Raw genomic sequence first — 15161 nt, 5'->3', positions numbered from 1 at the left:
AGTTTGGCACTCATTAAAGTCTTAATAAATGAGGCTTCCCAGTTCTTCATTTTAGAAAGTGGTTTTGTTTTGGGTTTTTTTTGTGCAATAAGATTGTCCACTTCTCAAAGTAAAGATGAAAATGAACATCTAATTCGAACAAGAAACAAGACGAATAAGAACTGGCAATTAAGAATCATTTCAATCTGATCTGTTTAAACAGATCATCAACGTGGACCAATAGGAAAATGGGAAGTTGTTAATTAGAGAAATTGAACTGAGACAGAACAATCATCACCATAGGCTAAAGATAATTCAAAATTTCCTGGGCCAGGCTGGGTTTTGGTCAGACCAGTTCGATGCTACAGGTTTGGAACTGGATGGAAATGAGACACTCATAGACCATGAAACAGTTAACAAAAGGAGATTTTGTGGGATATGATACCTGTGGGACTGGGGCGGCATGAATTTATTCCCCCATATTCCCACACCAGTTGGAGCCATTGTGAGCAAGGAATTGTTGCCGGGTGTTGCTGGCCTAGGGCAGTTGGAGTTGTTTGTTTCCAGGTGAATTGATCCAGGACCCAGTTATGGACCCTTTGGGCAAGGAAAATATAAAAATAGATTTTAGGACTTTGTGCGAAGCTCCTGAAACTCAGGGGAACCTTCTTTCCCACTGCTTTTAAACTCTTTCATTTTTTTTTTCTTCCTGAACTGCTTTTAACTGAATTGAAAAATGCTTCCAACTGGGAGAACTAGAATGTGTGTGTGTGTGTATGTGTGTGTGTGTATGGAGATATATAGATGTTAGTAAAAATGTTTATTTGAACCTTTAGGTTCTGAGTAATGCACTGAATTAGATGTGGAAGTGTCAGTGGAACAGGTTTACTTAGCTAGAGCATGAAAAGGATGCTTGGAAACAGTCCATTCAGTCTAGCAGCATCCCTGTCTCAATGTCTGTTATGCCATTTGGCCTGACAAGCCTTGGAAAAGACAACTCCTGCCCCACGTGGGCTAGGCTTCATACATAAGGTCAAGAGGCTTTGTATCCATTGCCCAAGACAGTCCCATGACCAAAGGAAGTCTCTAGGAGGATTTCAGTACATTTTAACGAAAAACTAGTCTGGGCTACGTCTCCTACTGTACCTCACTCTTTGGTAGCAAAGACCTAAAAATCCCTAGAGGATCTTCCACCACTTAAATGGTTTTAAGGACATGACTGGAGAATTCTTACCTGAGGACACAGGAAGCCTGACATAGGCAGCACAAAAGATGAAAAGAAAAATAAAGAAAAAGATAATGAAACATCAGTAAGAAGCAGTAAGACTAGCCTGACAGTCTCTAGGCATGGGAAAATACCAACAGTAATATTTTTAAGGTTAACACAACTATAGATCCCAAAATAATATCCTGTCAACCAACTACCTGTTTGTTTCCTCCACGTACCTCTGTACCTCACAAATCCCATGTACCCTGAACTTTGACACGCAAATCAGCCAGCCCAGTAAGCTACTAAAATCAATGTTTAAGTATCCCACTCTCAAAAGGGCACTTGGAAACACATCTCCCCTTCCCTTAGGGCACACAATTCTGTGGGTACAAGCCTTCCCAGCAGAATGGACCTGGGTCTCTATGTTCCCCAATGCAGTGCCAATCTTACATGAGTTTTGTTCTGTGTGTCTGAGCTTTACTTCTGGTTCTCTCTCTCTCTCTCTCTCTCTCTCTCTCTCTCTCTCTCTCTCTCTCTCTCTCTCTCTCTCTCTCTCTCTCTCTCTCTTTCTCTCTCTCTCTCTTCTCCCTCTCTCTCCTCTCTGTCTCTCTCTGTCCCTCTCTCTCATTCTCTCTCTTTCTCTCCCTCTCTCTGTCCTCTCTTTCCTCTTTCTCTTCTATCTCTCTTTTCTCTCTCTTCTCTCTCTCCTCTCTCTCCCTCTCTCTCTTTCTCTTCCTCCTCCTCCTTCTTCTCCTTCTCCTCCCTCTTTACCACTCTTCTGATTTGCCAAGAAAGCTTAACATTGAATTGGCCCCCTTTGAAATTATATATTATTCTTGGCATCCAAACCCGTTTGTTTTCCCTGAAGTATCTGATTGGCCCATGGGCCTTTCCTTAGACTTAAACTGGATCCTGGGACATGGACTTCATCTATTGTCAACCACACCTACCCTGGACAGGTGTGATGATGTGAACCCAGTGATAGAAGACATGTCCTCCCAGGAGGGACTCCCATAAGCCAGAGGAATTTCACAAGACAGAAGCAATGAAATGACTACCTGAAGGAATGTATGCATGCATGTATGTATGTGTATGCATGTATATATATGTGTATGCATGTATATATAAAAGAAAATTATAATGATGAAATAATATACTGAAAGGTAAGGATGCACCTATAGCAGTCCTTGGGGAAAAGCCACGTCCCTACAGACATACATTAATAGGGGATTGATGAAGTATGCATTTTAAAAATTGAAAAGTGAACAAACCTACAATAAGCATGGACAAAGAAATACTAAAAATTAGAGGATAAATAAACTGGACACCATAATATAAATGATAAAACAGAGATAGTTCTTTGAAAGACCTAATAACATTGATAAACATTTAGTCAGAAGAATAGAGGGCAGAAAATCAAATGAACAAAAGAACAAGAAGATTCTTGTACCTTTGTCCATTGGAAATGCCGAGCATGAAAGCTTCTTGGGTCACAAGCTTAGGCGGCCGGTGCTGTAATGTCATGGTGTATAATGAGAAACACTGATGGCAAGTTCTTCCATTTAAAAAGGACACAAGCCAAGACCAAAGTGGAGGGAGTGTTGGTGCATGATTTTCTGTCTGCAGATGACTATGCACTCAATGCAGCCTCTGAAGCTGAGATGCAACAAAGTATGGATCAATTCTCTGCTGCTTGTGCTAATTTTGACCTAATAATCAACACCAAGAAAGCACAGGTGCTCCATCAGCCACCACCACACCGTCCATATGTGCAACCATCAGTTACAACCAATGGAGAAGTTCTGAACGCTGTGGATAAGTTCACTTACCTTGGTAGTGTACACAGGGATGTACACATCAGCAATGGGGCTGATGCACGCATTGCCAAAGCTAGCTCAGTGTTTGGGAAGCTCCAAAGAAAAGTATGGGAGAGAAGAGGTATTAGACTGACTACCAAACTGAGGGTCTGGGGAGCCATTGTTGTACACCTGAGAAACATGGACAGTCTACTAGTGTCATGGCAGGAAACAGAATCACTTCCATCTGAATTGTCTTAAGAAGATTCTGAAGATCACCTAGCAGGATAAGGTACCAGACACTGAGATCCTTACTCAAACTAAACTGCCAAGAATTCAAACTATGCTTCAGAGACCACAGCTCTGATAGTCTGGTCATGCTGTTCGAATGCAAAATGTACACTTGCCAAAAAGACTATTTTATGGAGAACTCTCAAGGGGCAGGCGATCACATGGTGGTCAGAAAAAGCAATACAAGGACACTCTCAAGGTCTCTCTCAAGAACTTTGGAATTGATTGTGTGACATGGGAGACACTGGGACAGGACTGCTCAGCCACGTCAAAGAAGGTGCTGTGCTCCATGAGCAAAGCAGAATTGAAATAGCTCAAAGGAAACATAGAATGTGCAAATTTAGAGTATGCACCCCAATGTTCACATGAACTATCTGTGACTAAACTGTGGTAGAGCATTTTGAACTCGTATTGGTCTGATCAGCCACAGTTGGACACACTGAACCTTAACTTTATCATAGTGATGTCATGTTGATCCTCTTTGAGAATGAAGGACAACCACCAACCAGTGTAAAAGGGGCTTGCTCTGTGCCTTAGAATGCCTAGGTTTCCTAACACAGAGGCACACTACTTCCCTGAATTCCATTACCATGTGGGTGATAGTAGCCATTGACATGGGTGGGAGTAGCCTGCTTTGTAGCCAGAATAGGCTGTATCTTTCACACTGGCTAGAATGAGACACTGCTTCCATAGTGTGATGATCATAGTTCATCCACAGCTCAGTAACCATGAGCTAAAATGGTGGGGTTCGGGAGGAGGGGGAGATCATACTGATGAGGGTCAGGAAAGATAGAGAAACCCCAAGACTGGAGTTCCCTGCATGGGCAGTCTGGAAAAGAATTCACAGACTCAAGCACTCGACATCAAGTTGGTAAAGATTCACTATGCTTTTCAGCAGGCAAGAGTTCTTAGGGAACCTGTGATTTGAATGGGATACAGGTAAAGTTTATATAGGATATTCTATAGTATACCATGAGCCAAGTGTGCCAAGTATGCTAACCAAGGAGGGATTAGGGAGTGGCTAAGGAGTGGTTCGGTCTTAAAAGAACATGCACTTTTAATATCATGTCATTTCCTTGCTTCGCTAGACACAGGGCTCTGCTCTGGGCTTGGGTGGCCCCATGCTCTCTGTCCTTCCCTGAGCAGAACTGGAACCCAACTTCCTTAGAGTCATTAGCTTCCTGAGAAAACCATCCCAGAACAGGCCCCACAACATTGGACCAGGGATGAGCTGTGGTTGGAATCCAGTCTTTGGGATTGGCCATACCCCCATGCAGAAAGCATAGATTGCTTCTGTGGCCTTTGTCTTTAACTTTGATAGAGAAACCCTGCCCCAGTCAGTCATGGCTACTGAAGAGGCCAAGGAGGGGGCTCCAGGGAAGGAGACCTTAGGAAGACGCAGTGAGTAACTGCTCTGTGACTGATGGGAAGCTTCCCTACCCCTGACACCAGGGGGTAGGTGGGGGTGGGGGGGGAGGTAGCAGGCCAGGCCTCCCCCTTCATCTCACTGGCTAGAAGAGTACCAGGCTCCTCTTTTCCAGCTGACATTGAGCTCTGGGGACATGGACATAAGTGTAGACAGAAGCTTGCTGTAGAGCCAGGAAGACTGGAAGCCCAAGGAACTGGGTTTGAATCCTTGCTGTATAATAAGCCAAGTGGCCATGGGCCTTGGTCTCCCTGTTTGTCAGAGCGGCTCCCTATGAGCCATGGGAGCTGTGGGTTTGGACCAGCTCCCCCAAAGCTCTTCTCACTAGGACCCGCCAGTAGGGCCAGTGTTTTGGAGGGTGCCGGCAGTCCCATCAATTCTCTTCTTTGCTCGTTCATGTACCCTACACATCATCCCATTTGTTCCTCCTTTTAAGGCAGGAACTACTCTTAGCCCTATTTTACTGATGAAGAGAAAGCATTACTATTGACATCAACCCTGAGGCTCCTGCCCCTCCCAGAGTGATGTATCTCTTTATTTTTCTTTCCTATTAAAGGGGCCATCCCCATGACTACCTTCTAAAGATGCCTATTCACTGAATGGGCATTACCTCACTTTAAGTGAGTACCTGAAAAGGCCTTACCCTAAAAGGTCAAGGTCTCCCACTGCATCCTGGGCCATCTCCAGTTATCCTGATGAATATCTGGTCACTGGATCCAGATGGCTCAGGAGGAGAGAGTGAGGCTGGTGACCTGCACAGCCCTCCATCCCTCAAAACAAAGTCAAGTGCAAGTCATGTCATCATTGCTCTGATGTCATGATCCTTTTCAAAAATGAAGGATGAACACAACAACAACAAGTTTACACAGAGTTCATAGGGAAATAGCCCAAGGTGGGACTACATGGTAGTTTTAGGCCTGAAATGTTGCTAAGTCAACTAACGGTCAGGACTGACTAACTAATAGCCAGGTTGCTCCCATCAATGTCTTGTTAGACAAGTAAATGTAAGGGAGTATATGTACGATTGATCAGTGAGTAGTAAATGTCTTTATGACCCAGTACACAACCCATTCAGCCAGTACACAGCTGGTTTAAACTAATGAATTCTATAGTTCCTATTGTATCAGGAAGAGAGATGATGGTTTTTGCTAGGGCAGGTTGTCCTTAGACTGGGGAGAAACTACCTGGGATAGTGTTTTGAAGCTAGAGAGAAATGTGATTTTAGGGAGAAATGTGATTTTAGAATTGGGGTCCAAGCACAGGCACCCAAGCACCCCATCAATACTATTTCTGGCAGCTAGGTGGCGCCACAGTGGATACAAAGTTGAACCTGGAAACAGGAAGATCTGAGTTCAAAACTTATTAGCTCTGTAACCCTGGGCAAATTGCAACCCTTGTCTGCCTCACTTTCTTCATCTTTTAAAAGAGAATGATGATAGCACCTTCCTTCTAGGTTGTTGTCAGAATAAAATGAGAAAGTGTTTGTCAAGTGCTCCACAAAGTTTAAATTGCTATGTAAATCCTAGGTACCATCATCATCATCATCAGTCCTTTGGAATCACGGATGGCGATCGTATCGATCATGAATTCCTGCAGTTTTCTTTATAGTGGTTGCCATATTCGGCCTCACTGCTCAGGTTAGGGCAAAGAACTAGGTTCAGGGATTTATAGGAAATAGGTACTTAGGAAGCTAGCACAATATGAGCTTTATTATTATTCCACATTAGCAAAAAAAGCATACATATATGCAATGCAGACAGAGGTTTGGTCCACGGACGCAAAGGAACTCACCCAGCCTGAGGGAGATGGAGATATGTGCTGTGGCAAAAGATCTCAGTGGAAGTAGACACTGTATGTATGGGTAGGGGATAAGGGGAGTGAGCAGAGAATTTTTTTTTATACCTTAAAAATGGGTAATCAGGTAATCAGGATGTGATGTGGGATTCCTAGTCACACCCAGTTGTGGTGGGGAAGTTTCTAAGTCACTGATCAATACCATACTCAGGTGGGGAGAAGTTTCTTTATTGGGATCAGAAATTAGGTGAGGGTTTGAGTTTGCAATCAAACAAGCCAGGAATGAGTATGGATCCAAGCTCTTGAAGGCTTATCTATTCGGGAACTTTGATCAATTAACTGCTTGACCCAGGGTCAGAATGAGTCAACAGTTGAGCTGTCTTATTATTTATATTTTTATGGTCAGGACCATTTTATCTAAGTGATTTCATATTGGAGTCCTATAATTTGTAATTCAACATCAAACAATATATTTCAAAAATCTCAAGTACCAGTGTGGCTGTTATAGTATCAAAAGCTCTCCTAGTTTGCTCATTTCATTTTTAATCAGCCTATAAAAGTCTTCAAAATTGTTTTTCTTTATGATGTAATTATATAAGTTGTTGTCCTCCTTCTGATCATTCTCTCAGCATCCGTTCACACAAGTCTTCCTAGGATTCTCTGAAACCATGCCCTTCATCATATTTACAGCAATAGTGTTGAGAGTGAATTTGGGGCAGAACATAACTGACTCCGTCTTGTTCTGTATCAGCTGTGTTGCTAGATGTGGCCCCCCAAGAACTGCAAGTTGCAGCAGCTGGTATCCTTTAGTGGCTTTTTTCCTTCTCTTGTCAGTACAAAAAGACTTAACTGCAGAAGGTGGAGGATGTCAAAGTCCTTAAAATGTTCTCCTGCCTTGTCTGGTGTAATGGACAATTCTCTTTGATTTATTGAAACTAGCTATACTACATAACTCCCTCCTCTATCCCCTCTAGCAAAAACATTTTCCTTTACCAAGCATATTATTTTTCTTTGTATACCCACCTGCATTTTAATGAATACTTCTTTTTCTTTTGTTCATACAATGTATAATGTTGCTTCCTGAATTGTGAATGACCGTCAACTGCTGGTAGACAATGCCACACTGAAAGTCTCCTGACATTCCAGCTTACTGGCTTTAGCTAGTGTATGTAAGGAGAATTTTAGTGTAAGTAAGGTGAATTTTAGTGTGTGTAAAGTGAATTTTTGTTATTTCTCAGAGTTCAGTTTCCCAGGATCTATATAGTCATAACAATCAACAGTTCTCAAGTATTAGATACGAGTTCCCACAGCTATGGTTCAAAACATCTCGACCACACTTGCACGTAGTTATATAATGGTTAATAGCATAAACATCCACTGCAGCTGATACAGGAATGAGGTGATGTAAACTTGTGAGGCTGTTGCTGGCAATACGCCTTCTTTGTCTGTTGGGCTATAAAGTAAGTAGTCACTAGACCGTGAATGGGGAAACCTTTAGGGCTGAATGCACAAATGTTGTATGTGCCTCAACTGGCCCCCATTGAGTCTTGGGGGAACCCTGAGGATTGAGTGCACAAGCTGGAATGCTGTGCATGCCTTGATCAGCTCCCATCAAGGCTTGGGGGGAATCCGTGTTTGCCTCAACTGGCCCCCATTGAGGCTCGAGGGGATTTAGGAGGAGTACAAGTTGTGCCTGTCTTGATTGACCCCATGGAGATGTAGGGGCAGTTGCCCCTGCTTCTCACCAGCCCCTGTGAGAAGGGTGATTAAGGAATGCTGTAGGAGTTTGGGCTCTCATTATCAGAGAAACCAGACTAGAATAAAGTAAGATTGTTAGCCCTTTTTAGTGTCTCTCCTGTCTGTGAACCTGCGCTAGCAGCCCTCAAGCGTGCTGTGTTGTGCAGCATGCAACAACAGGAGCCCGTCCCTTTGGTCAGCCTTCATTGCCCTGTCAACCTCCAAGTCTTTGCCACCAGGAAAGAGCTGCTCTGATTGTGGGCACAGAGGTCCGGGCTTTTCTGCTTCCTTTGATCGCCCTGGGGGCAGATTCGATGCCGACCCGCCCGCCTGCGGGGCAGGGCTCCAACTTTCCTCCCATTAGGACTGGTCCAGGTCTCAGCTCCCCCATCAGCGCAGGACAGCCCCTCCAGCCCAGGCAATGTTCTTTATGTCGGGTGAGCCAGTCAGAGTTGTCCTCACTGGCATTTCCCTGATGAGTTGTGATTTAACACCATTTCCTAGGGCAAAGGGTGGCTTGGGTTTCCTCCTCTGGAAACCGCCTGTTCTCCTCCTTAACCACCCGGAGCGGCTCTGGGACTTGAATGTTCCAATCTGTCCTTAGCCAGCTCAAAGGGGAGACCGCGAGGAGGCAGAAAAACTCCATTTCCCAGAGGCCTCTGCAGCTTCCGGAGTCGCTCCACAGCGAGGCTCCCCGCGGTAACTATGGAAACGGAGAGAAGCGGGCTCAGCAGAGAGGAGCCTTCAGGGGATTGGTGGAAAGCCGAGAGGCGCGGCCGGAACAGGCGGGACTAAGACGGCCTGGTAACACATCACTTCCGCATTTTCGTGGGGTTCTACCTGCTGTTTGGGGTGCGCGTTCGGAACCGTGCCGACTGCACTCCGATTTCAGCCTCCTCCGCAGCCGCCGCCGCTGCCAGGGCCCGAGCTCCGCTCCCCCGGGAAGGGTGAGGCCGGAGTCGGGGCAGGGGCCCAGACCGGGAGGAGCGAGCGGCGGGGCGCCTGCGTTCGGTGCTTCCGGGGGAAAGGGGCGGGGTCGGGAGGAGGCGGAGCCAGCGCCGCGCGTGCGCAGTGCGCGGCTCCCTCCTGGCAGTTCCCAGTTCTCTATTCAGAGGCACCTGCCCTGGCTCCCCGGTGCCGCGGTCCCGCACCCTTCCCTGGCTCAGCCTGCGGGGGTTCACCCCCCCAGAAGCATTCATGCGGCCCCTACTGTGTGCCCGGCCTCACAGCGCTGTCTCAGGGGTGCCGGACAAGAGCTGGTGGGACCCCGGCCAAGCCCCTGGTCCTCCCCGCGTCCCTCACCTTCCTCAGCGGCCCCGGGTCGGAGCTCGTGCCCTGTGTGCGTGTGTGTGCGGACACGCGTGGACCCAGGGGTGCGGGGGGGGCAGCAGAGGGGCGGGGGCCGAGGAGCCGGGCAGACCCAAGGGGGCCGGGGGGCCGCCCCCCCACTTCCCCTCTGAGGGCTCCCCCAACCCCGGGGGTCCCACCCTGCACGCAGCACATTCCCATCAGGGCCAGCCTTGCCCGTTCCTGGCGCTGGTTAGTTAATGTCATTGATCTCCAGACGGCCCCTTAGCTCAGCGGGGGGCCCCAGGGCCGGCCCGGGTCTCCCTCACGGCCCCCCTTCCTCCGCAGCTCTGCCTTCGGACCTGAAAGGGAAGCATGGCCCCCGTGCTGCTGCCCGCCAGGGCCCCCCAGGTGAGTGGCAGCCTCCCCGCCATCCCTCGTCCCCTTATATCCATTTTCTGTGAGAAGAGCTTGATCGTCTCCGTCCCTGTGGCTTGGGCCGCGTCTCTTCATCATCTGTACCATTAGTCACGCTTTTTATCCTGTTTTGGTGTCTAAGATCTGTCTTTCTGCCCTGTTTGGCTTTGGTTTCCTGACCGCTGAGCAGTCTGTGTGAGTGCAGTGACAGCCGGAGAAAAAGTCTCTGAGTCTGTGGAATAGTTTTTTCTCAATATTTTATTTAAATCCACAATCTCCTCCTGTAACTCTCCTTGGGATTCCTCAAGTCCGACAGAGATCTTAAGATTACCTAGAGTTAGTGTCTTTTTTTTTTCACCTCTTTCATATTTCCCGAAAGACCTTAGTTGACATAATAATTCAGTGCATTAAATAGTGATTTATTTTTTTTATTTTAAATGTTTATTTATTTATTTTTCGTTTTCAACATTCATTTCCACAAAATTTTGAGTTCCAAATTTTCTCCCCATCTCTCCCCTCCCCCACCCCATAATGCCATGCATTGTGATTACCCCTTTCCCCAGTCTGCCCTCCCTTCTATCACACCCCTCCCTTCCCTTATCCCCATCTTCTCTCTTTTCTTGTAGGGCAAGACAGAGTTCTATACCCCATTAACTGTATTTCTTATTTTCCAGTTGTATGCAAAAACATTTCTCAACATTCGTTCCTAAAACTTTGAGTTCCAACTTCTCTCCCTTCCTCCCTCCCCATTCATCCCCACTGAGAAGGGAAGCAATAAAATATAGACTATATGTGTGTAGTTATGCAAAAGACTTCCATAACAGTCATGTTGTGTAAGACTAACTATATTTCCCTCCATCCTTTCCTGCCCCCCATTTATTCTATTTTCTCTTTTGACCTTGTCCCCCAAAAGCGTTTACTTCTAATTCCTCCCTCCTATCATCCCCCCTCACCCCACTTGTCCCCTTCTCCCCTACTTTCCTGTAGTGTAAGGTATATTTTCATACCAAATTGAGTGAGCGTGTTATTCTCTCCTTAAGCCAAATGTGAAGAGAGTGAGCTTCACTTTTCCCCTTTCACATCTTCCCTTTTCTGCTCCATTGGATAAGCTTATTCTTTCCTCTTTTATGAGAAATAATTTGCCACATTCCATTTCTCCCTTTCTCCTCCCAATATATTCCTCTCTCTCCCCTTAATTTTTTTTTTAGATATCATCTCTTCTTATTCAACTCATCCTGTGCTCTCTTTCTATATATATATATTTATACACACACATATACCCATATATACACACACATATATACATATATAATATATACATACATGTATATATTATATATGTATGGATATGTGTGTGTGTCTATGTGTATAATCCCTTCAACTACCCAAATACTGAGAAAAGTCTCAAGAGTTACAAATATTGTCTTTCCATGTAGGGATGTAAACAGTTCAACTTTAGTAAAGTCCCTTATGACTTCTCTTTGCAGTTTACCTTTTCATGCTTCTCTTGATTCTTGTGTTTGAAAGTAAAATTTTCTTTTCAGGTCTGGTCTTTTCATCAAGAATGCTTGAAGTTCCTCTATATCATTGAATGACCATTTTTTCCCCTGAAGTATTATACTCAGTTTTGCTGGGTAGGTGATTCTTGGTTTTAATCCTAGTTCTTTTAACTTCTGGAATATCATATTCCAAGCCCTTCCTTCCCTTAATGCAGAAGCTGCCAGGTGCTATGTTATCCTGATTGTATTTCCACAATACTTGAATTTTTTCTTTCTAGCTGTTTGCAATATTTTCTCCTTGACCTGGGAATGCAGGAATTTGACTACAATATTCCTAGGAGTTTCTCTTTTTGGGTCTCTTTCAGGAGATAATTGGTAGATTCTTTCAATATTTATTTTGCCCTCTGGTTCTAGAATATCAGGGCAGTTTTCCTTGATAATTTCATGAAAGATGATGCCTAGGCTCTTTTTTTGATCATGGCTTTCAGGTAGTCCCATAATTTTTAAATTGTCTCTCCTGGATCTATTTTCCATGTCAGTTGTTTTTCCAATGAGATATTCCACATTATCTTCCATTTTTTTCATTCTTTTGGTTTTGTTTTGTAATCTCTTGGTTTCTCATAAAGTCATTAGCTTCCATCTGTTCCATTTTAATTTTTAAAGAACTATTTTCTTCAGTGAGCTTTTGAACCTCTTTTTCCATTTGGCTAATTCTGCTTTTTACAGCATTCTTCTCTAATTTCACTTTTTGGACCTCTTTTGTCAGTTGAGTTAGCCTATTTTTAAAGGTGTTATTTTCTTCAGCATTTTTTTGGGTCTCCTTTAGCAAGCTGTTGACTCACTTTTTGTGATTTTATTGCATCGCTCTCAATTTTCTTCCCAATTTTTCCTCCACCTCTCTTACTTGATTTTCAGAATCCTCTTTGAGCTCTTTCATGGCCTGAGACCATTGCATATTTATTTTGGAGGTTTTAGTTTTACATGTAGAAGCCTTGATTTTTAGGTCTTCCTCTGAAGACCTAAATTGTTCCTCCTCATCCAAAAGGATGGAAGAAAATACCTGCTTACCAAGAAAATAATCTTCTCCTGTCTTATTCTTTTTCCCTTTTGGGGGCATTTTCCCAGCCAGTTACTTGAATTTTTATTTCTTTGTCAGGGCCCTTCTCAGGGCTGAGATTCAAATCATCCACTCAATTCCCCCAGAGGCTTTAGGCATAGGTCCCCCAGAGCTGCCACTCAGGGCTGAGATTCAGATCAGCTGCTCAGTTCCCCCAGTGGCTCAAGGGGAGGGCTCGAAAAATGGAAGCTGCTGCTGCAGTGGCTGCTGCCAGGGGTGGGAGTCCAGACAGTGCTTCCCTCCCCTGGGTGAAGCAGTCCTCCCACTAACCTTGGAAGCTGTCTGTGGCATTTGTGAATTGAGCAATCTGGGAACTGCTGCTCCTGGTGGCTCCCTGAAGCCTGTTCAGGGTCCTGTCCCTGCCAAATCAGGGTGCACTCCACGCTTCCTGGGCTGCGCTGGGTCAATAATGATTTTCCAGACACACAGACTGACCATGAATTGCACTTGCCCAGTCAGTAGACTCCAGGAGTTACAGATCTTCTGACATTTAAAGCTTTTCTCATTCAGGCCCCTTCCTACTACTCTGGTCTTCTTCCCAGTTGGTCCTGTCCCTGGCCTGTGGTCCCGTGGATCCTCCCTCACAGTGACCCACTTCAGTTTCTTTGACTTGGCACACATTGTCTTTCCTCCTCACACTATTCTCCTTCTGTTCCTCTTCTTCTCAGAATTCCCAGCTTCCTTCAAAACTTAGCTAAAGCACCTACTGCTACAGGAGACCCTGGCTGACTCCTCCTCCCTCCTCCATCCCCACCTGTTGCCCTTTTCTGATCCAAGGTTGCCCTTTATCTGGTTTGTATGAGTCTTGTGTGCACATTTGTTTGTGGGCTGCCTTGTCTGTTGGGGTGTAAGCTCCTCACAGGTAAGGACTGTTTGGGTTTTTGGCTTCTTAGCAAACTCCCTGATATGCGGCAGATGCTTCATCAGTGCACATGGACTGATCAATTGATTCAGGAGGGTCTTGATCTAGTTTTGCTTGGTCTGCCTTCTGTGATAGCTCTCTCACTCTGGTCCCTCCCTGAAATCAGGGTTGCACCTGCTGTTTGTGTGGATCAGGTTAATTCAGAACAGGATTAATTCCAGTCTTTCCTTCACTTTGAATTTGTATGAAACCCTGTGCTTTGTTTAGGGTTCTTTTAAGCAGCGCAGTGTTTGACTCTTGTTTTCTCATTCATTTTCTTTTTCAGTGTTCATTTTGGTAAATTCAGCTCCATAACATTCAAGATGATAATTGTTCAAATTAGGTTTTGTTCTTTTAGATCGTGTTGTTAATTTGTTTTCTTCTTTCAGTGTAAGATACCCTACTCTGATTGCTTTTCCTCCTTTGTTTTTGCACTGATACATACTTATTTCCCAGTAGAAATCTTATTTGTTTCAATTTGTAATAATTTTCCCAGTGATTTCTTTGGTTGATTTTTTGTTTTGTTTTGTTTTTTACATTCTCACAGCATTAGTGAGATTAATATTTTTTCCTTGTAGCATTTAAACCCAAGGCTTTTTGCCTTTTCCAGCAAGAAAAATTTTTGAAAGCCTAGTGGTAAAAACTCTTGTCATTGACTCATCCTTTGTGTGGATGTCATCCCAAGAGCCTGACTGCTTTTGCCTGATGGTGATCGCAACAGTTTGATCCACTTCAACTCCTTGGGCCTTCCTACACAGGTTACTAGTATCAAAAGTTTTTGAAAGAATAATTTATTCACCTCATCCACTTCCTCCAGTGAGAAACCAAAAAAAAACAATACCCTTGTTATACAAATGTATAGTCAAACAAACAAAGAAATCCCACAGTAGCCATGGCCAAAAAAGGAATGTTTCCATCTATACACTGAATTCATCAGCTCTCTGTTCGGAAATGGGTAGTATGTTTTATCGTGAATCCTCTGGAATTCATAGAAAGTTCACTGTGTTGTCTTTAAGAGTTGTTCATATGTCATTATTATCTTATAAATTCTTCCCATTGTTTTACTGACTTCATTCTGTCTCAGTTCATCCAAGCCTTCCCAGGTTTCTCTGAAACCATCCCTTTCATCATTTCTTATAGCCCAGTAATATACCATCACATTCCTATACCATATCTTGTTCAGCTTTTCCCCAGTTGATGATCACCCCTTAACTTTTCTAGTTTTTTGCCACCACAAAAATAGCTGCTGCAAATATTTTTGTACATATGGGTTCTTTTCCTATTTCTTTGTTCTCTTTGGGGTATGGAACTAGTAGTGATAACACTAGATTAAGGGGTTTAATAACTTTTAGAGTTTTTGCGGACATACTTCCATATATCTTTCCAAAATGGCTGCACCATTTACAAGTCCACCAACAGTGCATTAATATGCCTAGCTTTCCACAGCCAGTCAATATTTGCTGTTTTTTTCAACATTGCCAGTCCATTGGGTATGAAATGTTTATCAGTCATCACCTGTGTGCCAGGTACTGTGCTGAGCACTGGGGATAAAAAAGAAAGCAAAACACAGCCCACCACAAATAGCTCACAATCTAACTGGGGAGACAACATGCAAGCAACTATATACAAAGCAGGCTACATGCAAGATAAATAGGGAATAATTAATAGAAATGAGGCACTAGAATTATAGGGGATAGTAGAACCTGT

General features: G+C 44.3%; 1 protein-coding gene across 2 annotated transcripts in view; it reads left to right on the top strand.

Annotated features, from left to right (window-relative positions):
• Nucleotides 1–6393: 6393 nt before the first annotated feature.
• Nucleotides 6394–15161, top strand: part of LOC140498838 (uncharacterized) — a 32540-nt gene continuing 23772 nt past the window's right edge. The window contains exons 1-2 of one of the 2 annotated variants that reach the window (XM_072599622.1): nt 6394–9572; nt 9869–9931. In XM_072599622.1, the coding sequence (XP_072455723.1) occupies nt 9896–9931 (36 nt within the window). In that variant the 5' untranslated portion in view covers nt 6394–9572; nt 9869–9895. The remainder of the gene's footprint in view (nt 9573–9868; nt 9932–15161) is intronic. The other variant, XM_072599623.1, reaches the window with a different exon arrangement.

Source organism: Notamacropus eugenii, chromosome 4 (genome assembly GCF_028372415.1).
Source record: "Notamacropus eugenii isolate mMacEug1 chromosome 4, mMacEug1.pri_v2, whole genome shotgun sequence".
In the NCBI taxonomy this organism is placed as follows: domain Eukaryota; kingdom Metazoa; phylum Chordata; class Mammalia; order Diprotodontia; family Macropodidae; genus Notamacropus; species Notamacropus eugenii.
This window is presented reverse-complemented; position numbering and strand designations above follow the sequence as displayed.